Source organism: Nanorana parkeri, unplaced genomic scaffold, assembly GCF_000935625.1.
Source record: "Nanorana parkeri isolate BGI_ZX_2015 unplaced genomic scaffold, ASM93562v1 scaffold148, whole genome shotgun sequence".
Classification (NCBI taxonomy): Eukaryota; Metazoa; Chordata; class Amphibia; order Anura; family Dicroglossidae; genus Nanorana; species Nanorana parkeri.
Window position 1 is genome coordinate 1,162,379 of NW_017306416.1, and position 19,948 is coordinate 1,182,326.

Genomic DNA, 19,948 nt, shown 5'->3' on the forward strand with positions numbered 1-19,948 from the left:
AAAACCAAAAGGAATTTACCCCCCCCCCCCCCTCAAAAAAAAAAAGGTTTGGCTGTACATTCACATAATTCTTACACTATTACCGATTGAACTTCTTTTCTGTTTTGAACTTATCAAGACAAATGTGTTATGCTAAATGCTAACTTCACATAAAATTGGGTATTTGTTCAAATAACCTGTTTGTGTCTAGAGTGCTAAGACAAAAATGTGCATTTGATAATGTGCCTTAAACCAGCTGTGATGTTTGGGGAATTTAGCACAAATGGCAAGCGCTCAAAGTCTGGAAGCCACGTTAGCATAAAACAAAACAGTCTTTTATTGCTTCCAGAACAGAAAGTAGCTTTTCATCAGCAAAACAGCATGTCGTCAATAACTGTATAACCATGTCTCACCAACTCAGCATGGTCACATATACTGCATGTGACTCTTCCACACATCCCTTGTGTATCCCAGGCTCACTAAGCCTCCTTGGCTGATTCCCAGGAGCCTCCAACACATACACAGCCTCCCGGCTTCACTCTGGCTTCTGGGTGGAATCCCTGACTCCTGGATACAACCTGTCTCTCTTCCCAGCGGATTTTACGCGATTTGTCTTTTTTCTATGGAGCCCGACGGAGAAGATTACGCTATCGTCGCTGGATCGTCGCTGGAACGTCGCCCCGAAAGTCACGCTATCCCGGCCACTGCAAAGGTAAGTCGCTACATGTGAATGGGGGCTTAGGCCACCTAACACTGTGGTATTGCCACGCAATGCCACACAGCATACAGACACATTAGTCTAATAAGAAGAAGCAAACCAATAATTTGCCTTTGCTGTTAATGTTTTCCCTCTGATAACTGTTTAACGGTAACAGTAAACCTTTGAAGCAGACTGCACTGTTGCTTTGTTGCCACAATGTTGTCAACAGAACTAATGTATCTAATTATTTATTCTACAATAAAAGAGAGATTTTTTTTTCCACAGACAAGGAAAGTATTGCTTTGCTTGTAAATCAGTTTAGGCAAAGGAGGGATATGTATGTCTACCGAAAATCTGTATCTTGGTTTTAGATATCCGGAAGAGTTAGAATCTCTTCCAGATTTCTTTTTTCTTTTTTATAACACCATGGAATATAGATAGTAATACAAATATGACCATTCTGCAGAAAACCAATCAAGTGTCTGACAAGCCCCCCAACCAAGCATCCAACCTCACCCTAGATGTATGACCAAGTCCAGGACAACTGCTGACCTCCCAACTGAACTTGTCCACTGCTGATAGGTCCTGTGCAATAAGAAGCCTGACCTTACCTTTTGTGAGCCAATAACCTGCTTGAGAGCATTGCTGAAGCCTTCCAAATGTTCTAAGTGAATATGGATGATCAAAACTTGTAATATGTGACAGTGCTTGGGCCTCCAAATGGGCACCAGAAGCATGGAGCATTGTCACACAAGTGCTGGGGGAGCAGGTTTACCCTTTCTATACCCCAAAAATTACATGAATTGTGGGGCATTGCAGTGGTGCCGTGTTGTGCAACACAAAATATAAGGTCTGGCATATTATGATGCCTAATAATTATCTTTTAGCCTAAACCAGAATTCCAGTACATATTAAAAATACAGGGCCGGTGCAAGGATTTTTGCCTACACAGGCGAAGGTGCATTTTTGCACCCCCCCCAAATTAATTTTCACAATGACCGCCAATGTAACGAAAGTATTCGCCCTGTCCACAAATGTAACGAAAGTATTCACACTGACCGCCAATTTAACGAAAGTATTCACACTGACCGCCAATGTAGAGAAGATATACACCATACACAGGGCCGGATTCCCCACAAGGCCACCGAGGCCCAGCCTCGGGGCAGCATGGAGCGGAGGGGCGGCAGCAATGTTGAATACCCAGACCCCCGGAACATGCAGTTCCGGGTGCCGGGCGGTAAGTTATTTTCTACATTTAGCCCTGCTTTGGGAAAGCAAGGCTAAAAGTAGTGTGAAGCCTCTTGTTCGTTTCCCCCCCGCACCTACCTCTTCCTCGCTCTGCCGCTGAGTCTCTCACTGGCCGCCGTTGTGGTGAGCAGAGCGGCAGGTTTAAAAGTAACCCTGCCACTCCGTGTATACAGCAAGAGGGGAGAGCAGTCTTCCCCTCTCTGCTCTCACAGGAGTTCAAGCACAGTTCTGTGCTAGAACACCTGTCCTGGAGGTGACAGGGTCAATAAAGAGAACCTGTCACCTCCAAATGCTATCACACAGGGGTTGTTAGCTCATGTGTGATAGCAATAAAGTTAAGTGAAAAAAATTAAGTACAGGAACAGCAAGCATGGGAGATAGCAGAGGGAGCTTTTGGGCAGGGCACTGACTATAGGAAACTGAAGATCAGAGCCCCGTAGATTGTGCTGCTCCTATCTACGGGAGGGAGGCGCTGTTTTTACTCCCTCCCCCACCAGCGCCCTCAAGGGGCCGCTTGTGTTGCCTATGTGGTAGCGCTGGCTCTGTAAAAATAACAACCCAACAGCATTAAACAAAAAAAAAACCTTTCAATGCAATATCCACCTTCAGCCTGGGTCTGAACTATGCACAAATTCCTCTCTGCCAATAAATAAGGCTGAATTTGTGAGATGAAAGATGACCACATGATTTACTAAGGGTTAGAGTAACACTAAACTCTGGAATTAAATATTAATAATGCATTCAAGTACCCTAACTGTTACCAAAATGTATCTAATTTGTGCATCACTGGAATGTAGCTCCTTAAATTTTCTCTGAATTTGTGCGGACACTGTTCTTCCTTCTGGAGGGTGGCTACTTTTGTCCCCATGGTCCCTGTGTGTTGTAAAGTAGTCACCGCTCCAAGCTCGCTCCTGTGATGGACTACAATCTCATGTTTATTTCACTAATTTGTATTAGGATCTTTGTCCATGAAAGGAGCCAGCTTGGAGCGATGTGTGTTGTAAAGTAGTCACCACTCCAAGCTCACTCCCATGATAGATTCTAATTTCAATACAAATTAGTAAACTAAACACAAGAGTGCAGTCCATCACAGGAGTTAGCTTGGAGTGGTGACTACTTTAAAACACACACAGGAACCATGAGGAACAAAAGTAACCCCCCCTTCAGAAGGAAGAACAGAGTCAGCACAAATTCAGAGATGATTTCAGGTTCTACAGCCGAGTGATACACAAATAAGCTACATTTTTGTTAATTGTTAAGTTACTTGAATTTATTTTTAAGGTTTAACTCCTGTTTAGAGTCACTTTAATAGGGGGTTAAATAAAATTACATTTTATAAAAAACATAACACTTTTCTTTAATTGTAATGTTGCTTTAACATTATAGGCCGATCCAAGATCCCCCCTTTGATCTGCATATAGTGTTAATGCAATGGAGTTCATTTACTGAATGGGTAGAACATGTTCTCTTTCAAATGGAGTTTCTACTTAGCTTAGTGAATGAGTTAAAGTTGTGCTGACTTCAGTCATCCAGTCTAATCCAATTTTTCATTTCCTTGCAGAAGATTGGATTTTCTTTGCAAAGTAGTTGGCTGACTCTTGGGTGGAGTTGTGCAAATATCAAAATGCTATTATGGTTGGATGTTAGTCTGGAGGAGTGGGAGGTCCCAGATAGACTGTATTTGTATGCAGACCATGCTAGATAACACCAGTGTGTGAAACTGAGCTTCCATCATTGAAAGAACCAATGATGGGTGGGCCAGGAACAGTCAGACTGCAAAGCAATGCTGGACACTCTGCAGCTAGGAAATGAGGCAGGCTCTATCTGACTGCAGCTTATAGTGCACATCACAGTGTGCAGTGAAATCAGAGTAAACAATTTCAGAACAGGAGCCTGTCAAACTGTGAAAGACTGAAGGGAAGACCGGAATTCACCTTTAAACTCAGCTATGGAGTTTTGTCATGTCTAGTTACAAACCCCAGATGGCTACAGTGGGCCTTTGGAGACATGCACGTTTTTTTCCTGACGAAGCATATCTCATTACTTCTTTACAGTTGCATGTAGAATGGTGTGTTAATGCTGCAAATTACAAATGCATTGCTTCTTGAAGGTTTGAGAAATTCATACCTACCATGGATGGATTTACGTAAGTAATACAGCTGGGCGATAGAAGTGGCACGTTTGATTCGGGACACATCTCAGATTGTTTTGTGGGGTTTTGACACATTCATTTCCAACGAGCAGAACAGTCACAGTTTTGCTCATAACAGGTTTAGTTAACTATGGAACGTCTGTCACATTTAGATTCATTGAGAAATGCTCTGTGAAGAACTTCAAAGGATTCACGTCTTTGAAACACTCCAATAATTTCTGTTTTCCAAACTGACAAAGAATTTTCACATTAAACTGCAAAAACCTCAACACAGAATAGGTGGAGAAATTTAGAACATTGACTGTTGGTGGCAGCAAACTGAGGGTGTAATTAACCTTAAACTTCTGTATTTTTGGTTTAGTTTCGGTGTAATACAGATAAATGCATTCCGTTCTGGTGGAAGTGTGACACAGTTGATGACTGTGGTGATGGATCAGACGAGCCCCCAGAATGTCGTAAGTGTATCTTTTGTTATATTACTTATAGTAAATGTGTTTTAAATGCAGATTGTAATGGTTTAGATTCAGTTTTTTTTTTATTACATTTTTAAACAGGTGTTTTACTTCTTGTTATTGTATATAAATCCTGTATAATAATAATAATAATAATAAAATAAGTATTTAATGCTCGGCACTGGTGTCACAGAATATCAGCAGTAACTGTATGCTTTCAGACTGTCTTTCTCTAATTGATTTTCCATATAACTCTGAATGACGAGAACTTGGCTGTGTGCAGAAACTTTAATCTGAGCTACTGAGCTCTGTACACGCCAGACTTTTTTTTCTGCAAACATGTTAAAAGGAGTTTATAGCTCAAGATGATGGCTAGGAATGTATGTATAAAATATAAATTTTAAGTTTTTCATATTTATCTAATAAAATGGAAAAAAACATGCAGGTGGAAGCATTTCCTCTCCTCAGTGATGCTGCAATATTGTTAATTAGTAGTAAGTCACAAAAAAGAGGTTGCAGCATGTACTGATCTGTGCCACAGCCAGGAACAGCATGGGCACCAAGATTTATATGACGTGTCATCTCTAAGCTGGTGTATGTATAATGTATTCAAGTAAAAAACGGTTTATTGACACGATTGCTATCACATCATATAGCGACGTTTCGGAACAACAGAGGTTCCTTCTACAGGCAAACAGAATGTTGTGGATTGCAGAGGCATCTGCAGTCACTTTGGCACCCACCTGACTCTAAGGGTATTTTTCGGTCAGGAGTGCGATGGGTACACCGGATTTAAATAAATAGTATAAAATAAATAGTATAATGTGATCTATTTGATTTACAAACATATTATCTTAGACTTTTAGAAGCATAGCTGTCAGTAGGGCACTATTGCCAGGAAGTTTGCTATCAATAACGCAGATAAAAGGGAGACATCTTGGTCTTTCTGGTTGGGAATGGTGGGTACTAATATCCCTATTCTGTATAAAAAGTAAAATGTTATGAAGCCTAAGACAAAAAGATGTCATAAGCGCATTGGAAATATGTGTGAACAGGCTTCAGTAATGCATATCAATGCATAAAGGAAATGCAAGTTGACAGGTGTCAATGTACCAGCCTAATGCTCCAAAATACCCTACCACTACGCACATGCACATATCTAAATGAGCTCTTATGGGTTTTAGGTCTATGGACTGAAAATTATTTTTTGGGGTTCTGAATTCTACCCAAAAATATCCTGAATTGTATTAGCTGCTGTGAAAAAACACGTCAAGATTTAAAATTATGGGGAATGTAGGACAGTGCTTTGCATATTCTGGACAAAGCATACACGACAAGCTTTTACCAGATGGATCTTCTGCCAAAAGTTTTTTTCTACATCGGTCATCAAATGAATTATAAAACTAATTTTAGTAAGCTGCTATTACTTCTTGATGTACACATATTACTTCTAATAAAAGTGCCCCACGTCCTGTTCTGCACCTGTGTCTGTCATATCATTTCTGTCTATTAGCCACAAGGTAACTACACTTGTGTGACTTTTTAAAATGTATATATAATTCAGAGCCAACAGATAGTTACAGCCTGTCCTGTTACATAACACGGTACATGCATGAGGTTCACGCTTATGAACTAATTAACAGTACACCAGCTGCTGCCGTGCCAAGTTCTATAAAACCTGCAAAAAAGTTCAGAATGCAAACTACTTCACACTCCACTACCTGCTATAGAAAAGGCAACAACATTAAACATGAACAGGATTTACAGTTCAAAAATGGGACACATTGGTTAATTACCCAGCATGTTTTGCAGTTGAGTTCTGTTGCATGCAACTAGAATAAAAAGTGTCATAACAAACGTACAGCTTCTATGTTGGGATGCCTACAATATGTTTCTTAATTGAAATGAAAACAAAAGGCTTTTTTTTCTTCTTTTGATACTGTAGTAGAAAATGCATTTGTCTGGTGCTGTTGACTGCTGGGTAATGCACGGGTAGTTATTTTAATATTGGAAGAGATCAGGCCACAGTGGGTGTGCCCACCAAGATCCTTGCTTTGCTAAATCACAATTTCGAAATGGTGCAGCAGTTTGGTTTGACAATTACCCCTTGCTTCTTTCAGAATGTACACATTATAGGATCAATCCTTCCAAAAGTGACATTTGGGATGACTGAAAACAATCACACATAGGGGGTGATTTACTAACCTAAACACACGCACGCACCAGGTGCGTGTGCATTTTTACACAGCAAAGCGTATTTATCAACCAAACACGAGCAACATGTCACATTTTCACGCCGTTATGGCGCGTTTTTATGTATTTACGTGTGTGCACGTCATGTAGCATGCGCCATAGGCTACACGCAGCTCTAATAGCGGCATGCAAGTCTCTAAAAGCATATTTCCACTAATGACATATATGGAAAAATCATGCGCATGATGCATATATAATGCTGCTTCACAGTTTAGACAAAAATGGTTAGCTCATGCATTTACATTCCTGCATTCATCAACACAAGCAACACAACGTAGAGCTAATTTACACAACATCACCTTGCAATTCATGCAGGGCTTTGCACAACACACCTGCTGGGTGTGTACACACTACAAAGGTGTCTAGATTCCACCAATAGATCATGCTGGGAGGGAACACACTACAGAGGTGTATACTTGTTTGTGGTGTGTTTATAAGGTTAGTAAATCAACCCCATAGTGTAACAGCTGATGTTAAATTCACCGATGATTAGACTGAAAACAAATATCCAAGTCAAAATGTCTAGTAGAGCCTAGCAAAAACACCAGGGTGCAGAGGAAGGCAAAACAAAACTCCTGGGCAGCTGTGATTAATGTTACTGCTTCCTTCAAAATAAATCCTTCCTGACCCCAAGAGGGAGTCGCATTTATTCTCTAGATCAAAATATTTTGATAAAATCAATTTATAATTATTATTGTGAATACCATTATCTGTGAACAAATCATACAGTACTATTGAATTCCAAATGTATTTTGCTATTACAAACTAAGGGTTAGCCCAGTGTGAAGTGATGTTTTAGTTATAGGCAATGCCTGCTGGGTTGAGTTTATGTCATACTCCAGTAATGAGACCTCCCTGCCATAATTACTTTCCCAATTTTGGGTGTTCTTCTGTTAAAAAAAACAAAAAAAAAACAGCCACACCTGTACATTTTGTAACTAAACAAAACAAACTGAACCCAAACCATTACAATATTCCTGTAACTGTGCTTTATTTCTCTATTAGTGGACAATTATTTACATTTAGGATTTAAAGTCCAGTCCTTTATTAGAAATGACAGCGCCTTTTCTCATTTGACAGCTGAGTTCAAGTGCCAGCCAGGAAGGTTCCAGTGTGGCAGTGGACTATGTGCCCTTCCGGCTTTTATCTGCGATGGAGAAAATGACTGTGGAGACAACTCTGATGAACTCAACTGTGGTAGGTGATTATGCCAGACGAGAAGTTAATGAATATGACACTTGAGTGGATAACCAATTTCGATTGACAGCCTGTGTCGACAGGCTTTAGGCTTGTGTCAATAGGCACATACTGCTTATTTTCAGGTTCATTTCACCATCTGTTTTAAGACGCTTCTGAGAATAATTTCATTGATAGGTGTGTTTGACCTCCTTTTAAGCTGCCTCAACCTTATTCATGATGCTTTTACATTCCCATTGACGTGTATTGGGAGAAAAACAGTTATGGCGCAAACAAAAGCCGTTGACAGAGGCCATTAGATTACAGGAAGAACGCTAATGACCATGGTTTACCCATTCCTTTTCAGATACATATGTCTGCTTGTCGGGACAGTTCAAATGCACTAAGAAGCAGAAATGCATCCCATTAAATTTCCGATGCAATGGTCAGAATGACTGCGGGGATGAAGAAGATGAGATTGACTGCCGTAAGTTGACACCGTTATGTAACATTAAATTGCACCAAATAATATATCAAAACATGATTCAATATTTTGAAACTGAAAGTGTCAATAATACAGCTCCCTGCAAAGAGGTAAATACTTTCCTCTCCTGCTGCCCGTGTTGCAGAACACCACACTAATCCAGTTTTGTAAAATCATAATTGACTACAAATTGAAATAGGCAATTTGTTACAAAATGCTTTATTTAGCAATGATATATAGTATGTCATAAAAACAAGACTTGTTTGCCTTTAAGATCCTTTTACCTTTTTATTTCCTTCTAAATTTAATTTCCTTTACATACAGTGTAAATCCTACACACTAGAAGGAATCTATATACATTATTTAAGGTACCCATCTTACTAAAATACAGGTAATTATGGCAGAGTCTAGCCACCTACTTGAGAGATTTAGAAACAGTGTTCCGCATTTCAATGTACGCCTAATGGAACCTCTGCAGTAATACCCGTTGAATAAGAAGCTTGAGAAGATGCGTTCCATATTAAAATATACACATATTAAAATGGATGAATTCTGCTCCTGTTTTGTTCTCCACCAGCTGAAAATAGCTGTTCCCCGGACCACTTTCAATGTAAAACTACAAAGCACTGTATATCTAAACTCTGGGTGTGCGATGAGGACTCCGACTGTGCTGACGGATCAGATGAGGCCAACTGCGGTGAGTATCAACCATTAAACATATTTCTAGCAGCTTTATGTATACTAGACAAGGAGTTCTTGTCCACTCGATCTTTGATACGAGGCTTGGGCCTTTTTAACCATCAGTTCAAACAACTAGAAGTGCTAATGAATATTACTCTCGTTTTTGTTTAGGTTGGAGAAAAGTATAAAGTTTAGTGAAGCGATGGAGCCAAAAAAGATTATATAATTAAGATCAATTTTTGATTAATTTATTAAATTGTATCTTTTATAGAAAATAATTTGGGCTAGCAAATTTTGTGTCGCTTACGGGAATGTGTCTACTTTTCTGTCTTTTAAGCTATAATTCCATCCAAGTGGAAGTGTAGTTGGATCTTCTTAAACTTTGTTATGCTCACTCTATGTCCCTGTTAGGAAAATTCCACTCACTTCCTGTCCTGGGACCATTTCCTTTAGCCTTCACTAGAGTGCTTCTGCAAAGCTTCCAGTAGAGAATAAATAATAGAGTAGTCACACTGTCACCAATAGCTAGTAGGTTCTCCAATAGAGAATGCAGGAAGTGGTGGTCATGGGGACCATAATTCCATAATGGGGACACAAAAGCAATAATTACCTGATAGAGTATCTCACTTCTCTCTGTGTTCTAACACTTTGGCTGGGGCTCCACTTGCAGGCTAGTTAAGACTGTGATATGCATTGCAAATATATGAATAATCAGACTTAAATTATAAATGTGCAGTCTTTGTGAAAGATTGATAATTGTCATCTTATTTAGCTTTACTTAGTCTCTGTGAGACAAACACTTCAATTTGGTAGCGGTCAAAGTGTGCCCTGTCTACTTCTTGGGCACTATCTTGCCCAAAGATCCCAGTGTGGTCTGCTTGTTATAAATCCCAGCCACGTGTGTAATGTAGCCCTCTTGCAGACATCAGCACCATTTTGTTTTGTGTCTGTCACGTTACCTGGTTCTGTGGGCCTGTTTACTAGTGGCTTCCTGAGATACTTTGCACAGATTTCTGAAAGCATTAACTGCGGGTATCAAAATAGTGAGTCATTTGCGGAGCCTGTCACATGTGAGTGACCAGTCTACATTCTAGCATTGTCAAGACTAAGGTGGGCACAGAATTGCACAAAAATCAAGACTGAAGTTTACTTAGGAAAATAGAAAAGGAGATACGTATTTGGGGATAGGAAATCCAGTTCTGTAAGTAGCGAACCTTTGGCATACATGTATCCAAATGAAGTTACAATTCTTAAAAAAGTGACAAGGGCTGAGCCAACTTGCTTGCTTTTTCTGGGTGGACCACTTGTAGTGTCCACCACGGGTGCATGTGACAGTGTGACAACACAGGAGTACAGTTGCGAGGAAGTTGTCACCCTGCAAAGGCTGAGATATACTGCACGTGAAGCAGCGTAGAGCGGTGGCGCTCTACCTTCGCGAGCAGTGTGTCATGTAATTTTTTCACTGGCACGTCAGCTTGCGAGAGCTCGCATAGCTTAGCATGCCGAGATTAAAAATGTAATCTTCAGCCAATCGGGTCGCCCGTATAAACCCGCACGTCAGGATGCGACATCTGGTCGGTTGTTATGCATGAGCCGATTGTCTGAAGGTGCAGTCAATCATCTACCTTCTTTCAGCTCACACACTGCACGCAAAGCTCCACGCCGGACAGCTTTGCTTCGCTCTGGACGGCTTTGCTTGAAGTGTGTCACGGGCTTAACAGGAAATGACCTTTAGACAGGATCACCAGGTCTTCTGTTAATAAAAGCTGCTGATCTAGAATGTTTGAAAACAACCTTTGGAATTATATTACATTTATATTATATTATATATGTTGACGCTTATATAAGTTTTTAGTGATTTGCTTTTTCATCAACTTTAATTTTTCATAAGTAAGTCTGCACAATTCTAATAATTCAAAACTTAATATTCAGACTGTTGAAAGCCAAAAGTTCACCAGCAGCCAGAATCCGGCTGTGCTGTGTTCTTTATGTATAAACCAAGTGAAAAGAGACCCCACCAATCAAATTCCAGCAGTATTTTTTTCTATTGAAGATCAGTTGAAGAAAGGAAACACCTGAATGGAGCAACATTCCCTCTACTGTATTTTCTTTATTCTTGTTTTTACAAATGAGCCCAGGTGTCCTTCATATGAGCTACCCACCGAACGTAATAGAATAAGATAAGGTTTGATCAAAGATTGCACACAGAGCCTCATAAATATGCATGTTCTACTTCTCTCTATAATCAGCTATTTCAACCTCAGCAGTGACTAGTTTTTATGCACTTTGCAAACCTGGTTAAAGTAATTAGTTACCTACTGCGACTTAAAAAGAATAGTCATTCATTACTTGTGCAGCACACGTCTTCTAACTGCACAATTAGAAGAGTGTCAAAGGTCTGAGCAAGTAATTAAGAGTTGCAGAGTAAATTAACCTTTGTACCCCATTATGCAGAAGACAAATGTAATCTTTTGTCATGGAGTTATCCTACTGATGTTGAAAACATAAAAATCAGCTGTTGATACTCGCCTGGGTACAAAGCATAGAAAGGATGACCGACCGCGGAGGAAATTATTTATTGTTTCCTTTGATGAGTTTGTAGGATGTGGCCCTAGGTAATTTTAGAACGAGTGTAGACTATACAGAAACCAAAGTGTTAAAGGAATGTTAGCATAAGCCTTTGTTATTTGTTAAGTTGTATCTAGCACATGCAGGTTATAGAAAGATAAAAAGTAGGAACAGCTACACACACACTTAATTCAAATCACTATTTAGGAATGAAGTAAAGAGACCATATCAAGACTATTTTTTTTCTGAAATTGCATCAGGGTTATCTGGCCAGCGTAAGCAGAAATTAAACGTAGATAGCTATAGATGGGTATAGGCAGCAGTAGGTAGTCACCTTTAACTAGACTTGTTTGGTAATGTTGAAGACATTTTGTAGCTTCTCCAAGGCACTGCTTTAATGGCTTGGAGAAGATGTGTCTCGGAGAACCTATGAAACATCTTCCATATTACAGAGCAAGTCCAGCTGAATGTGAATAACTACTACTAGCTATACTATGCCTTGGATAAATGAGAACCTTCACAGGCAGCCAATAAATAGGGTTAGTTCCTGAGAATGATGGTCGGAAAGATGTCTGTCTGTCCTTGAGTGCTTCAGCTGAGCACCGGGACCTGCTACCTACTAGCCTGACACTACCAGCAATACATATGCAGTAATTTGATCCTTTGCTTTTCCTTATAGAAGGATTGTAGGGGCAGGGCCCTCAAGGGCAGGGCCATCCTTACCATCTTGTCTTGAATTGTATTGTGATTGTATTGTCTTCCTTATATTGTAAAGCGATGAGCAAACTGTTGGCGCTATATAAATCCTGTATAATAATAATAATTAAGGACTTGGCTTGGTCACATGAAGATTTACCAGCAAGCTGGTAAGGGGATACTTTCAGCTCTCTACCTTATATGACCACACAAGCTCCCAAGCAATGTTAAAGTAGGGAAACCATCAGTAGGATTCATTTATTCTACATTAGGATTTGTATTTTCTACCGGCAAAATTGTTACCGTGAGAGTTTGGTTGAAAGCAACTAATACTGTACACATTTGAATTATTTTGGTGGAATAGTATTTAATTAGCTCATTCTCTTTTTTTCACTGTATATATTTATATTTTGCATTTCATTTTTTAATAGAGTGTTTTTTAAAAAAAAAAAGATTTACTAAACAAGAAAAATTTTCTAATGATAATTTTAGCAACTGGCTCACCATTTAATGAAGGCAATAAACAACAACACTACACACAGCCAGTGGAAGTTAAAGAAAAATAAACATGCATTCATCCTCATTTTTCCATAATAAATCCCCAAATATATGTTGTGTGCATTTCATTTATATTACACTGAGCTTTCCGTTAATTGCAACGTTAATTTCAAAGACAAATCACTTTCTGCATGTCCATGGAAGCTGTGTTCAACTTATTAAACCCTTCAAAGGCTGGATCAATAAATGAAAATATGGGAAATTAAAGGAAAACTCCAATGAACACTTTATATCTGAAATGATTACATAACATAAACCTAATATAAGTACAAAAAAAAACAACTATTATTGAAATAATCTTTTGCATGATGTTCAGGTAAAATAAATTTGATAAATCTTTTACACTGACTTTTACACTATTTTGCCAAAATTATGTGGGAAGCCCATTTAAAGGACTTAAGGTGATTCCAGGGAAGGCACTTTTAATCTAACAATATATAAAGACATTTTAGACAGTTGTTTTTGGGGAAGGCCCTTTTTCTGTTCCTTCACATAAAGCAAGCTCCATAAAGACATGGTTTGCTTTGGTGTGGAGGAACTCTAGTGGCCTGCACAAAGCCATGACCTTAACCCTACTGAACATCTTTGGGATAAATTGGAATGTCCATTGTGAGCCAAGTCTTCTCATCCAACTCCCACAGACACACTTTAAAATCTTGTGAAAAGCCTCCCCGGAAAAATGGAGGCTGTTATAGTTGCAAAAAGGGGTCAACTGCATATTAATGCCCATGTTTTTTTAAATGGGATGTCCAACAAGTTCATATAGATGTGATGGGCAGATGTCCATATAGATATGGCAATATAGTGTATTCCATGTGATCCTTATAATGCATATTGTAGATGATCTGGTCTGCATCAGAAACAAGGTGATATCCCAGATTACAGTAATACTTCCTTTATTAACTTTGATGTCCAACAGGAAGGTGCAGTAGGAAGAGTTAGTACAGACACATCAAGGATGTCAGGAGCCAAGTTTGCTTTTTAAATGTCTGGTTAGATTAGAAGAACTAGCAAGGTCATTCACAAAAGGGTGACAAGTTTGGAGAAGTGAACAATCTAGGACAACATCGCTGTAATGGAAAGTGAGCTGAATTGGAGAATTTTTCCATATCAGTTATGTTGTCCTAGATTGTTCACTTCTCCTTCCTTCTCCAAACACTCCACCCTTTTGTGAATAACCCTGTAAGTGTTAATTGTTGAAATGGTTTAGGGAGTGATGAGTGTGAGCAACTATGATGCCATGGTACTGATCTGCTGTGCTGGAACACACATATTCATTTTCAGTGTTGATTTCTTAGAGTATGGTACAGCAAAGCTCTATGTCTGCTTGAGGGATTTTTGGTGGAGAAGTAATATTGGTGATAGGGTTATGGCTATTGGAAAGTTATGCTTATTTAGCATGAAGGTTAACTTTAGGGGATGCATCTACAGTAAATGCAAGGCAACATGGTAGATATAAATATATATAAACTGTTTAATCTGCCAAATGATTAGTAGTTCTGTACAGCTGGTCGTGTTATCCAGCTGCTCCTCTTAACACAGCATAGCCAAGCCTGGGACCTCCACTACAACTACAGCAGGACATGAACACTTTCCCAGCATGCTTAATTGGAGAGGGCACAGTAGCACATTAATGAATACACTTTATTTTCATTCTGTTCTGTTCTCAGTCATCACATGTGGCCATCTTGGTAGAGGCAGAACTTTGCTTCTTCATGTCAAAGCCACCAACAAGGGGAAAAGTAGCGGCATGACCAAATCTCACTCCAAATCTGGTCAGATCAGCAGTCAGAGGCCAGTGCCTTAAATTTCACACTGCGGATATGCAGCTATAAGGCTGTGGGCACAGGGATGCCTAGGCACACTTACATACCAGGAAGTACACTGCTTTAACAGCAACCTTTGGCTGATATTAAAGCTTTATGAACTGAGCCTACGGGCTCAATTCACAAAGCTCTAACATCAGCCTAAGGCACTCTTTTTTCAGCCTTGTGACTGTAATTTTTAAATTTCATTGGACTCAGCTAAAAATAATTGGCACAATATTTAAAAATCAGGATACATATCCAGGCATGTTAGATTGGTGAACTGAGCCTTATGTACAGTATGTTTTAAAAAATGTGTCATTCAGTCTAACCTAGAACCTAGCAAGCACTTGTGAAGATGTAGGCTACATATGCTTTCTGAATTCAAAGGCAAAAACAAATTAGCAGCAGTTGGGATATTTTTTAGGTGCCATGGCTACCTGGCTCCTAAGATATGCCCAGCCTCACTAGTCTTTTACATAGGGGTAACTTATATGTTACATTTACTTCTCTATAACAGCAATGCAATTATTAATAAGTATTTTTAAATTACAGACAAAAAGACCTGCGGTCCTCATGAATTCCAGTGCAAAAATAAGAACTGCATTCCAGATCATTGGCGGTGTGATGGACAGAATGACTGCGGTGACAACTCAGATGAAGAATCTTGCAGTAAGTAGCAGGGTTGCCCTTGCAGATTATTTAAAAGCATATATTTAAAGTGAGCTTACACCATAATTTCTAATGTTTCAAATATCCAATGCATATGCAACATATTTTCTATGGAATTCAGCAGGTCTTCATCCCCTTTCCAGCTCATCCCCATGTTCCAATGTTTCCCCTGTGCTATTCTGATTAGGTACCAGCCCCACTACACACACCAAACATGGCAATTCAACTCTTGTTTTGGTGTGGTCATTGTTAGCATACTTGAGATTTATTTTTAAAATTAATTTTGCAAGCTTGCATTCTTGCCGCACCAAACCATTAATAAGATGAGAGTTGATCCACACACATTTACCGGCAAACAGCTAAATATATGGTTCATGTATGTTTTCTGTTTTACATGCGTAAAGGATTTGTGATTTTGGCCAAGCATTTGTGATATAATAAATCTTTTTGCATTGAGTTTGCCTGTCCTGATCCTCTGTTAACCTCTTTAACTAGCTATTCTCGATAGCTGGTTTATTTTTTGCATATATTTTATGTTGGTTACGTATCTGGTTGACAAGCAGTATAAAAGGGTAATTAATTAAGGTTTGGATCTCCAGGTAGAAACAAAAAATGTTTTCTATGTTGATGTTCTTTTGACCTACGGGTCTTCTTTTCCCTGTTTCCTGTGTTGAGATCAAACCTATATCCAACAATACTATATATATTGTTAAATATGTGGACATAACCATCACTCACTACTGTTTGATTTTATCTGATTTAATGGTAGTCAGCAATTTTGATGGTTATGTCCTAATTTATATCTTTTGTATAATAAATCTTTTTGCATTCAGTTTGCCTGTGCCAATCCTCTGTTAACCTCTTTAACTAGCTATTCTCGATAGCTGGTTTATTTTTTGCATATGGTTTAGGTTGGTTACGGATCTGGTTGACAAGCAGTATAAAAGGGTAATTAATTAAGGTTCGAATCTCCAGGCAGAAACAAAAAACTTTTTCTGTTTTGTGATACACACCCCTGCTGATCAGTAAGATGATATTGCTGCGTCCTCATTTAGCATTATTGCATCCTGGATCGGCTCAATTTTCATTAAACAGAGCTGATGACTCACTATTCAGTCAGGACACTGGAGGCGGAGAGGTGACCTCAAAACCAGAGAGTTCAACTAGGAAGCTGAATTGCCTAATTAGGAACTACGTGTTTCACCTGTCTGGCTGTGCAGTGTATAAATCACAAGACTTGCTGTACAGAATTACAAATCCTTTGACAGATAGAACAGGAAACACTTTTGTATTGAATGGTGCCTTGCACGGTTTGTCAGGAGTTTCATTTTAACACATGTTGCTCGGATTATTTACCTTCTAGTGAATCTGTCAGCCATCTATAACTTTTAAAAAAGGAAGTAGCGTTGTGAACAGGCATCACCAGCTGTCTGCCAATTCTGTTTTTAGCCAGAAATCTCTGCGTGCCTCCCTAAAACTAGTTTTACTGTATTATTAGGAGATTGAATTCAGGGCTAGGTGTAATGGTTCCAGGAATGGGAGCCCACAAGCGAGCTGGTGGCATGGGATCACCCTGGGCAGGGTGTCTAAGAGCCAGCTGTTGTTCCGCCAGGGATCCCCTCACAGAGGTTTGGACTTAGCTGTGTGCTGACCCGAGGTCGCATCCCCTGGGTTCAGGAAAGGGGCTGCATTACACTCAGCACTGACAAAGGTGAGATGACAGCAGATAAATGTAACCAGAAGGGTCAGTCCAAGAAAAAGCAGGTTAGGAACAACGGCACGAATGGAAGCTCAGGGGTAACAGGAACATTGCTCAGGCAAAGGGAGCTGGATTGCAGCTGATCTGTGGCACTAAGCCCTGGCAGCTGCTGAAGTTTGGTTGATCACTGCCAAATCAGCTGAAATTTGATCTGTGGGTGGTCTTGCACGCACCATCCAGCTCAACCACAGTCAACTGAAAGCAGGGTGGAAAATGATCGGCAGAAAAAGGAATGCATCTGATACTGTTCAGGTATTCAGGCAGCTGTGGGTGTGGTGGCTGCCCAATGCAATAGCTGCCAGTGGAGATTCCCCCATCCATGCTCTTTAGCATGGATAGTGGAATTGATTGGTTTTCTCTTATTTAGCTTATAACAAAAAAATTGAGCTGTGTATGGCTTGCGGAAAACTGGAATTGGTGGCAAAAATGCAAGTCAACAGAGGTATGTTGACTTGAGTTTGCATAATACATTGACTTCTGTATTTTTGGGGAGATTTTTGGTTTGATTTTTACCCTAAGCTATATAAGGTATTGGTTCTGTCTCCCATTGACATGCGTTACTAGTTCACACCACACCAGACCATTGTGTTGCTCTGAAAAAAGTAGAGCCTGTTTTTTTTAAATGGAGGGCAGTGCAGTGCCATACAGCAGACTGGTGTGAACTGCCCCATTCACACCCATTCATTTTCAGATGTCCTTGAATTGGTATCCATTGAAAAACAGATGCTAATTAATCTGGTGTGAATGGGTCCTAAATCGGATCCTTAATCATTCATCAAACACAGTACGGTCTCCAGGTGGCTTATATAGCAGTTTAATGCATTCGTCCAACAAGAGTGTTTTGCCTAATGTATCAATGGTCATCAGATTATTGAATATGTACTTAGCAAAAAGAATATATAAACATGCATGTGAAATATTATTACAATAATATAGTACATCAACAAAGTATAAAAGTAAAAAAAAAAGCAATACAAATAAATGTTTTGTATACATACATTTTGACTATTAGCTCAATATGTGTGCTTCCAGGAAATATCCATAGTTTACCCATAAATAATTTACACTATTTTAAAGTAATGCAGTATTCTTATTTTTATCACATATAAAGAAGATTATAGAATGGTTGCATCATTGAGCTTTTCTTATTCTGAGCTATTATTTAATGGTATTAAAAAAATCAGCACACATTACAATATAGCTTTCTCTCCATCCCTGCCTTCTTATGTGATTACATAGACTTCCTTCTGATAATTACATGCTGATTCTTGGGAATAAAATTCTCATATTGACAAGCTGGGGAATAATGCGATTCCTGGCGACAATGGCGTTATATGACCTTTTTAGAAAAGCATAAATAACAGAGCATCTGACAATTATAATTATTTTCCCTGTCAGCCACAATAACATACAAGATGACGGAGTGAAACTATATAAAGGATTGATCAACTCAAATGAACTGTACATTACTGCAATCATCACACACCTATATTTATCTGCCGTCTATTATTCCAAATCTTTCTGATAATTGCAGTAGGGTTAAAGGATCTTGTATAAGTGAAATATGAAGGCTGCCTTACCTCATCGCTGCTTCTAAAGATGGCAGAATCCTTGGCTGCCATGGTGATCTAATGGCTTTCATTCTTTCTGAGTCACTTACCCAAAGACATGCATGCAAGTATTAAATATACCATAGAAAGTGTTTTATTATTATTATAGAGGATTTATATAGCGCCAACAGTTTGTGCAGCACTTTACAGTATAAGGAAGACATTACAATCACAGTGTAATATCAGTGCTAGGGGCCCAATAGGCAGCTAATTAGATGGATTTATTCTAAAGGCGATTGGTTAATAAATAACAGTCAATATTGTATATATACGTAAATAAATTATTAAATATATTATATACATTAAAACCTAATAGTCACTAAATGAAAGATGTGCAAAAAAAATGCACATGTAATTTTTGCACATGTTAATCTTTACATTACGTACATTACGTGCAAGTATATCTTGCACGTAATGTACCTGCTTTTGCATTTTTTTGCACATTTTTCATTTAGTGACTATTATTAACCAATCACCTTTAGAATAGATCCATCTAATTAGCTGCCTATTGGGGCCCTAGTGCTTATACATTTATTTATATATATAACTGGACGACCAGGTTGTCAATAGTGCAGCAGCTTCTTATCGATAGTCTGTTGAGGAATATTCCAAAGCGCAGAATTTTAACATCCTTTTTTTTAAAAATACAAATCCAAGACAAGATGGTAAAGAGGGCCCTGCCCATGAGGGCTTACAATCTTGTTATGTCTATTTGGTAAGTGAAACAATTATGTGTCTATCCTTCCAGAAATCCTCTTAAGTTGATAGTTTTCTTTGTCTCTAATAAATGTTATTGTTTAGCATTGTTCTTTGGTAGGTATGGCTCTTTGGTAGGCATGGTTCTTTGGTAGGTATGCTCTATGGTAGGCAAGGCTCTATGGTAGGCATGGCTCTATGGTAGGTATGCCTCTATGGTAGGCATGGCTCTTTGGTAGGTATGGCACTTTGGTAGGCATGGTACTTGTTCACAATCTCAGGAAGTGTAGAACTAATACAGTTGCTTGTTTCTAGCTAGACCTGTGTGTTTGAGCACAGAGTATGTATGTTGCATGTTTGATATGTTAATATTGTGCTAGTTATTTTACACAGTACCTGTTCTTGTTGAATACTTGAGAACCTTTCTCATTGGTATACCAGGTGGGTTTGGAAGAATTA

The 19,948-nt window shown here is 39.0% G+C and overlaps 1 protein-coding gene across 1 annotated transcript in view; it reads left to right on the forward strand.

The window, feature by feature from the left end:
- The window catches only part of LRP1B (LDL receptor related protein 1B), a 1,026,358-nt gene that overhangs the window by 867,435 nt on the left and 138,975 nt on the right, over positions 1 to 19,948 (forward strand). The window contains exons 64-68 of the mRNA XM_018554232.1: positions 4,441 to 4,534; positions 7,865 to 7,981; positions 8,328 to 8,447; positions 9,022 to 9,141; positions 15,308 to 15,424. Coding sequence (XP_018409734.1) covers positions 4,441 to 4,534; positions 7,865 to 7,981; positions 8,328 to 8,447; positions 9,022 to 9,141; positions 15,308 to 15,424 — 568 coding nt within the window. The remainder of the gene's footprint in view (positions 1 to 4,440; positions 4,535 to 7,864; positions 7,982 to 8,327; positions 8,448 to 9,021; positions 9,142 to 15,307; positions 15,425 to 19,948) is intronic.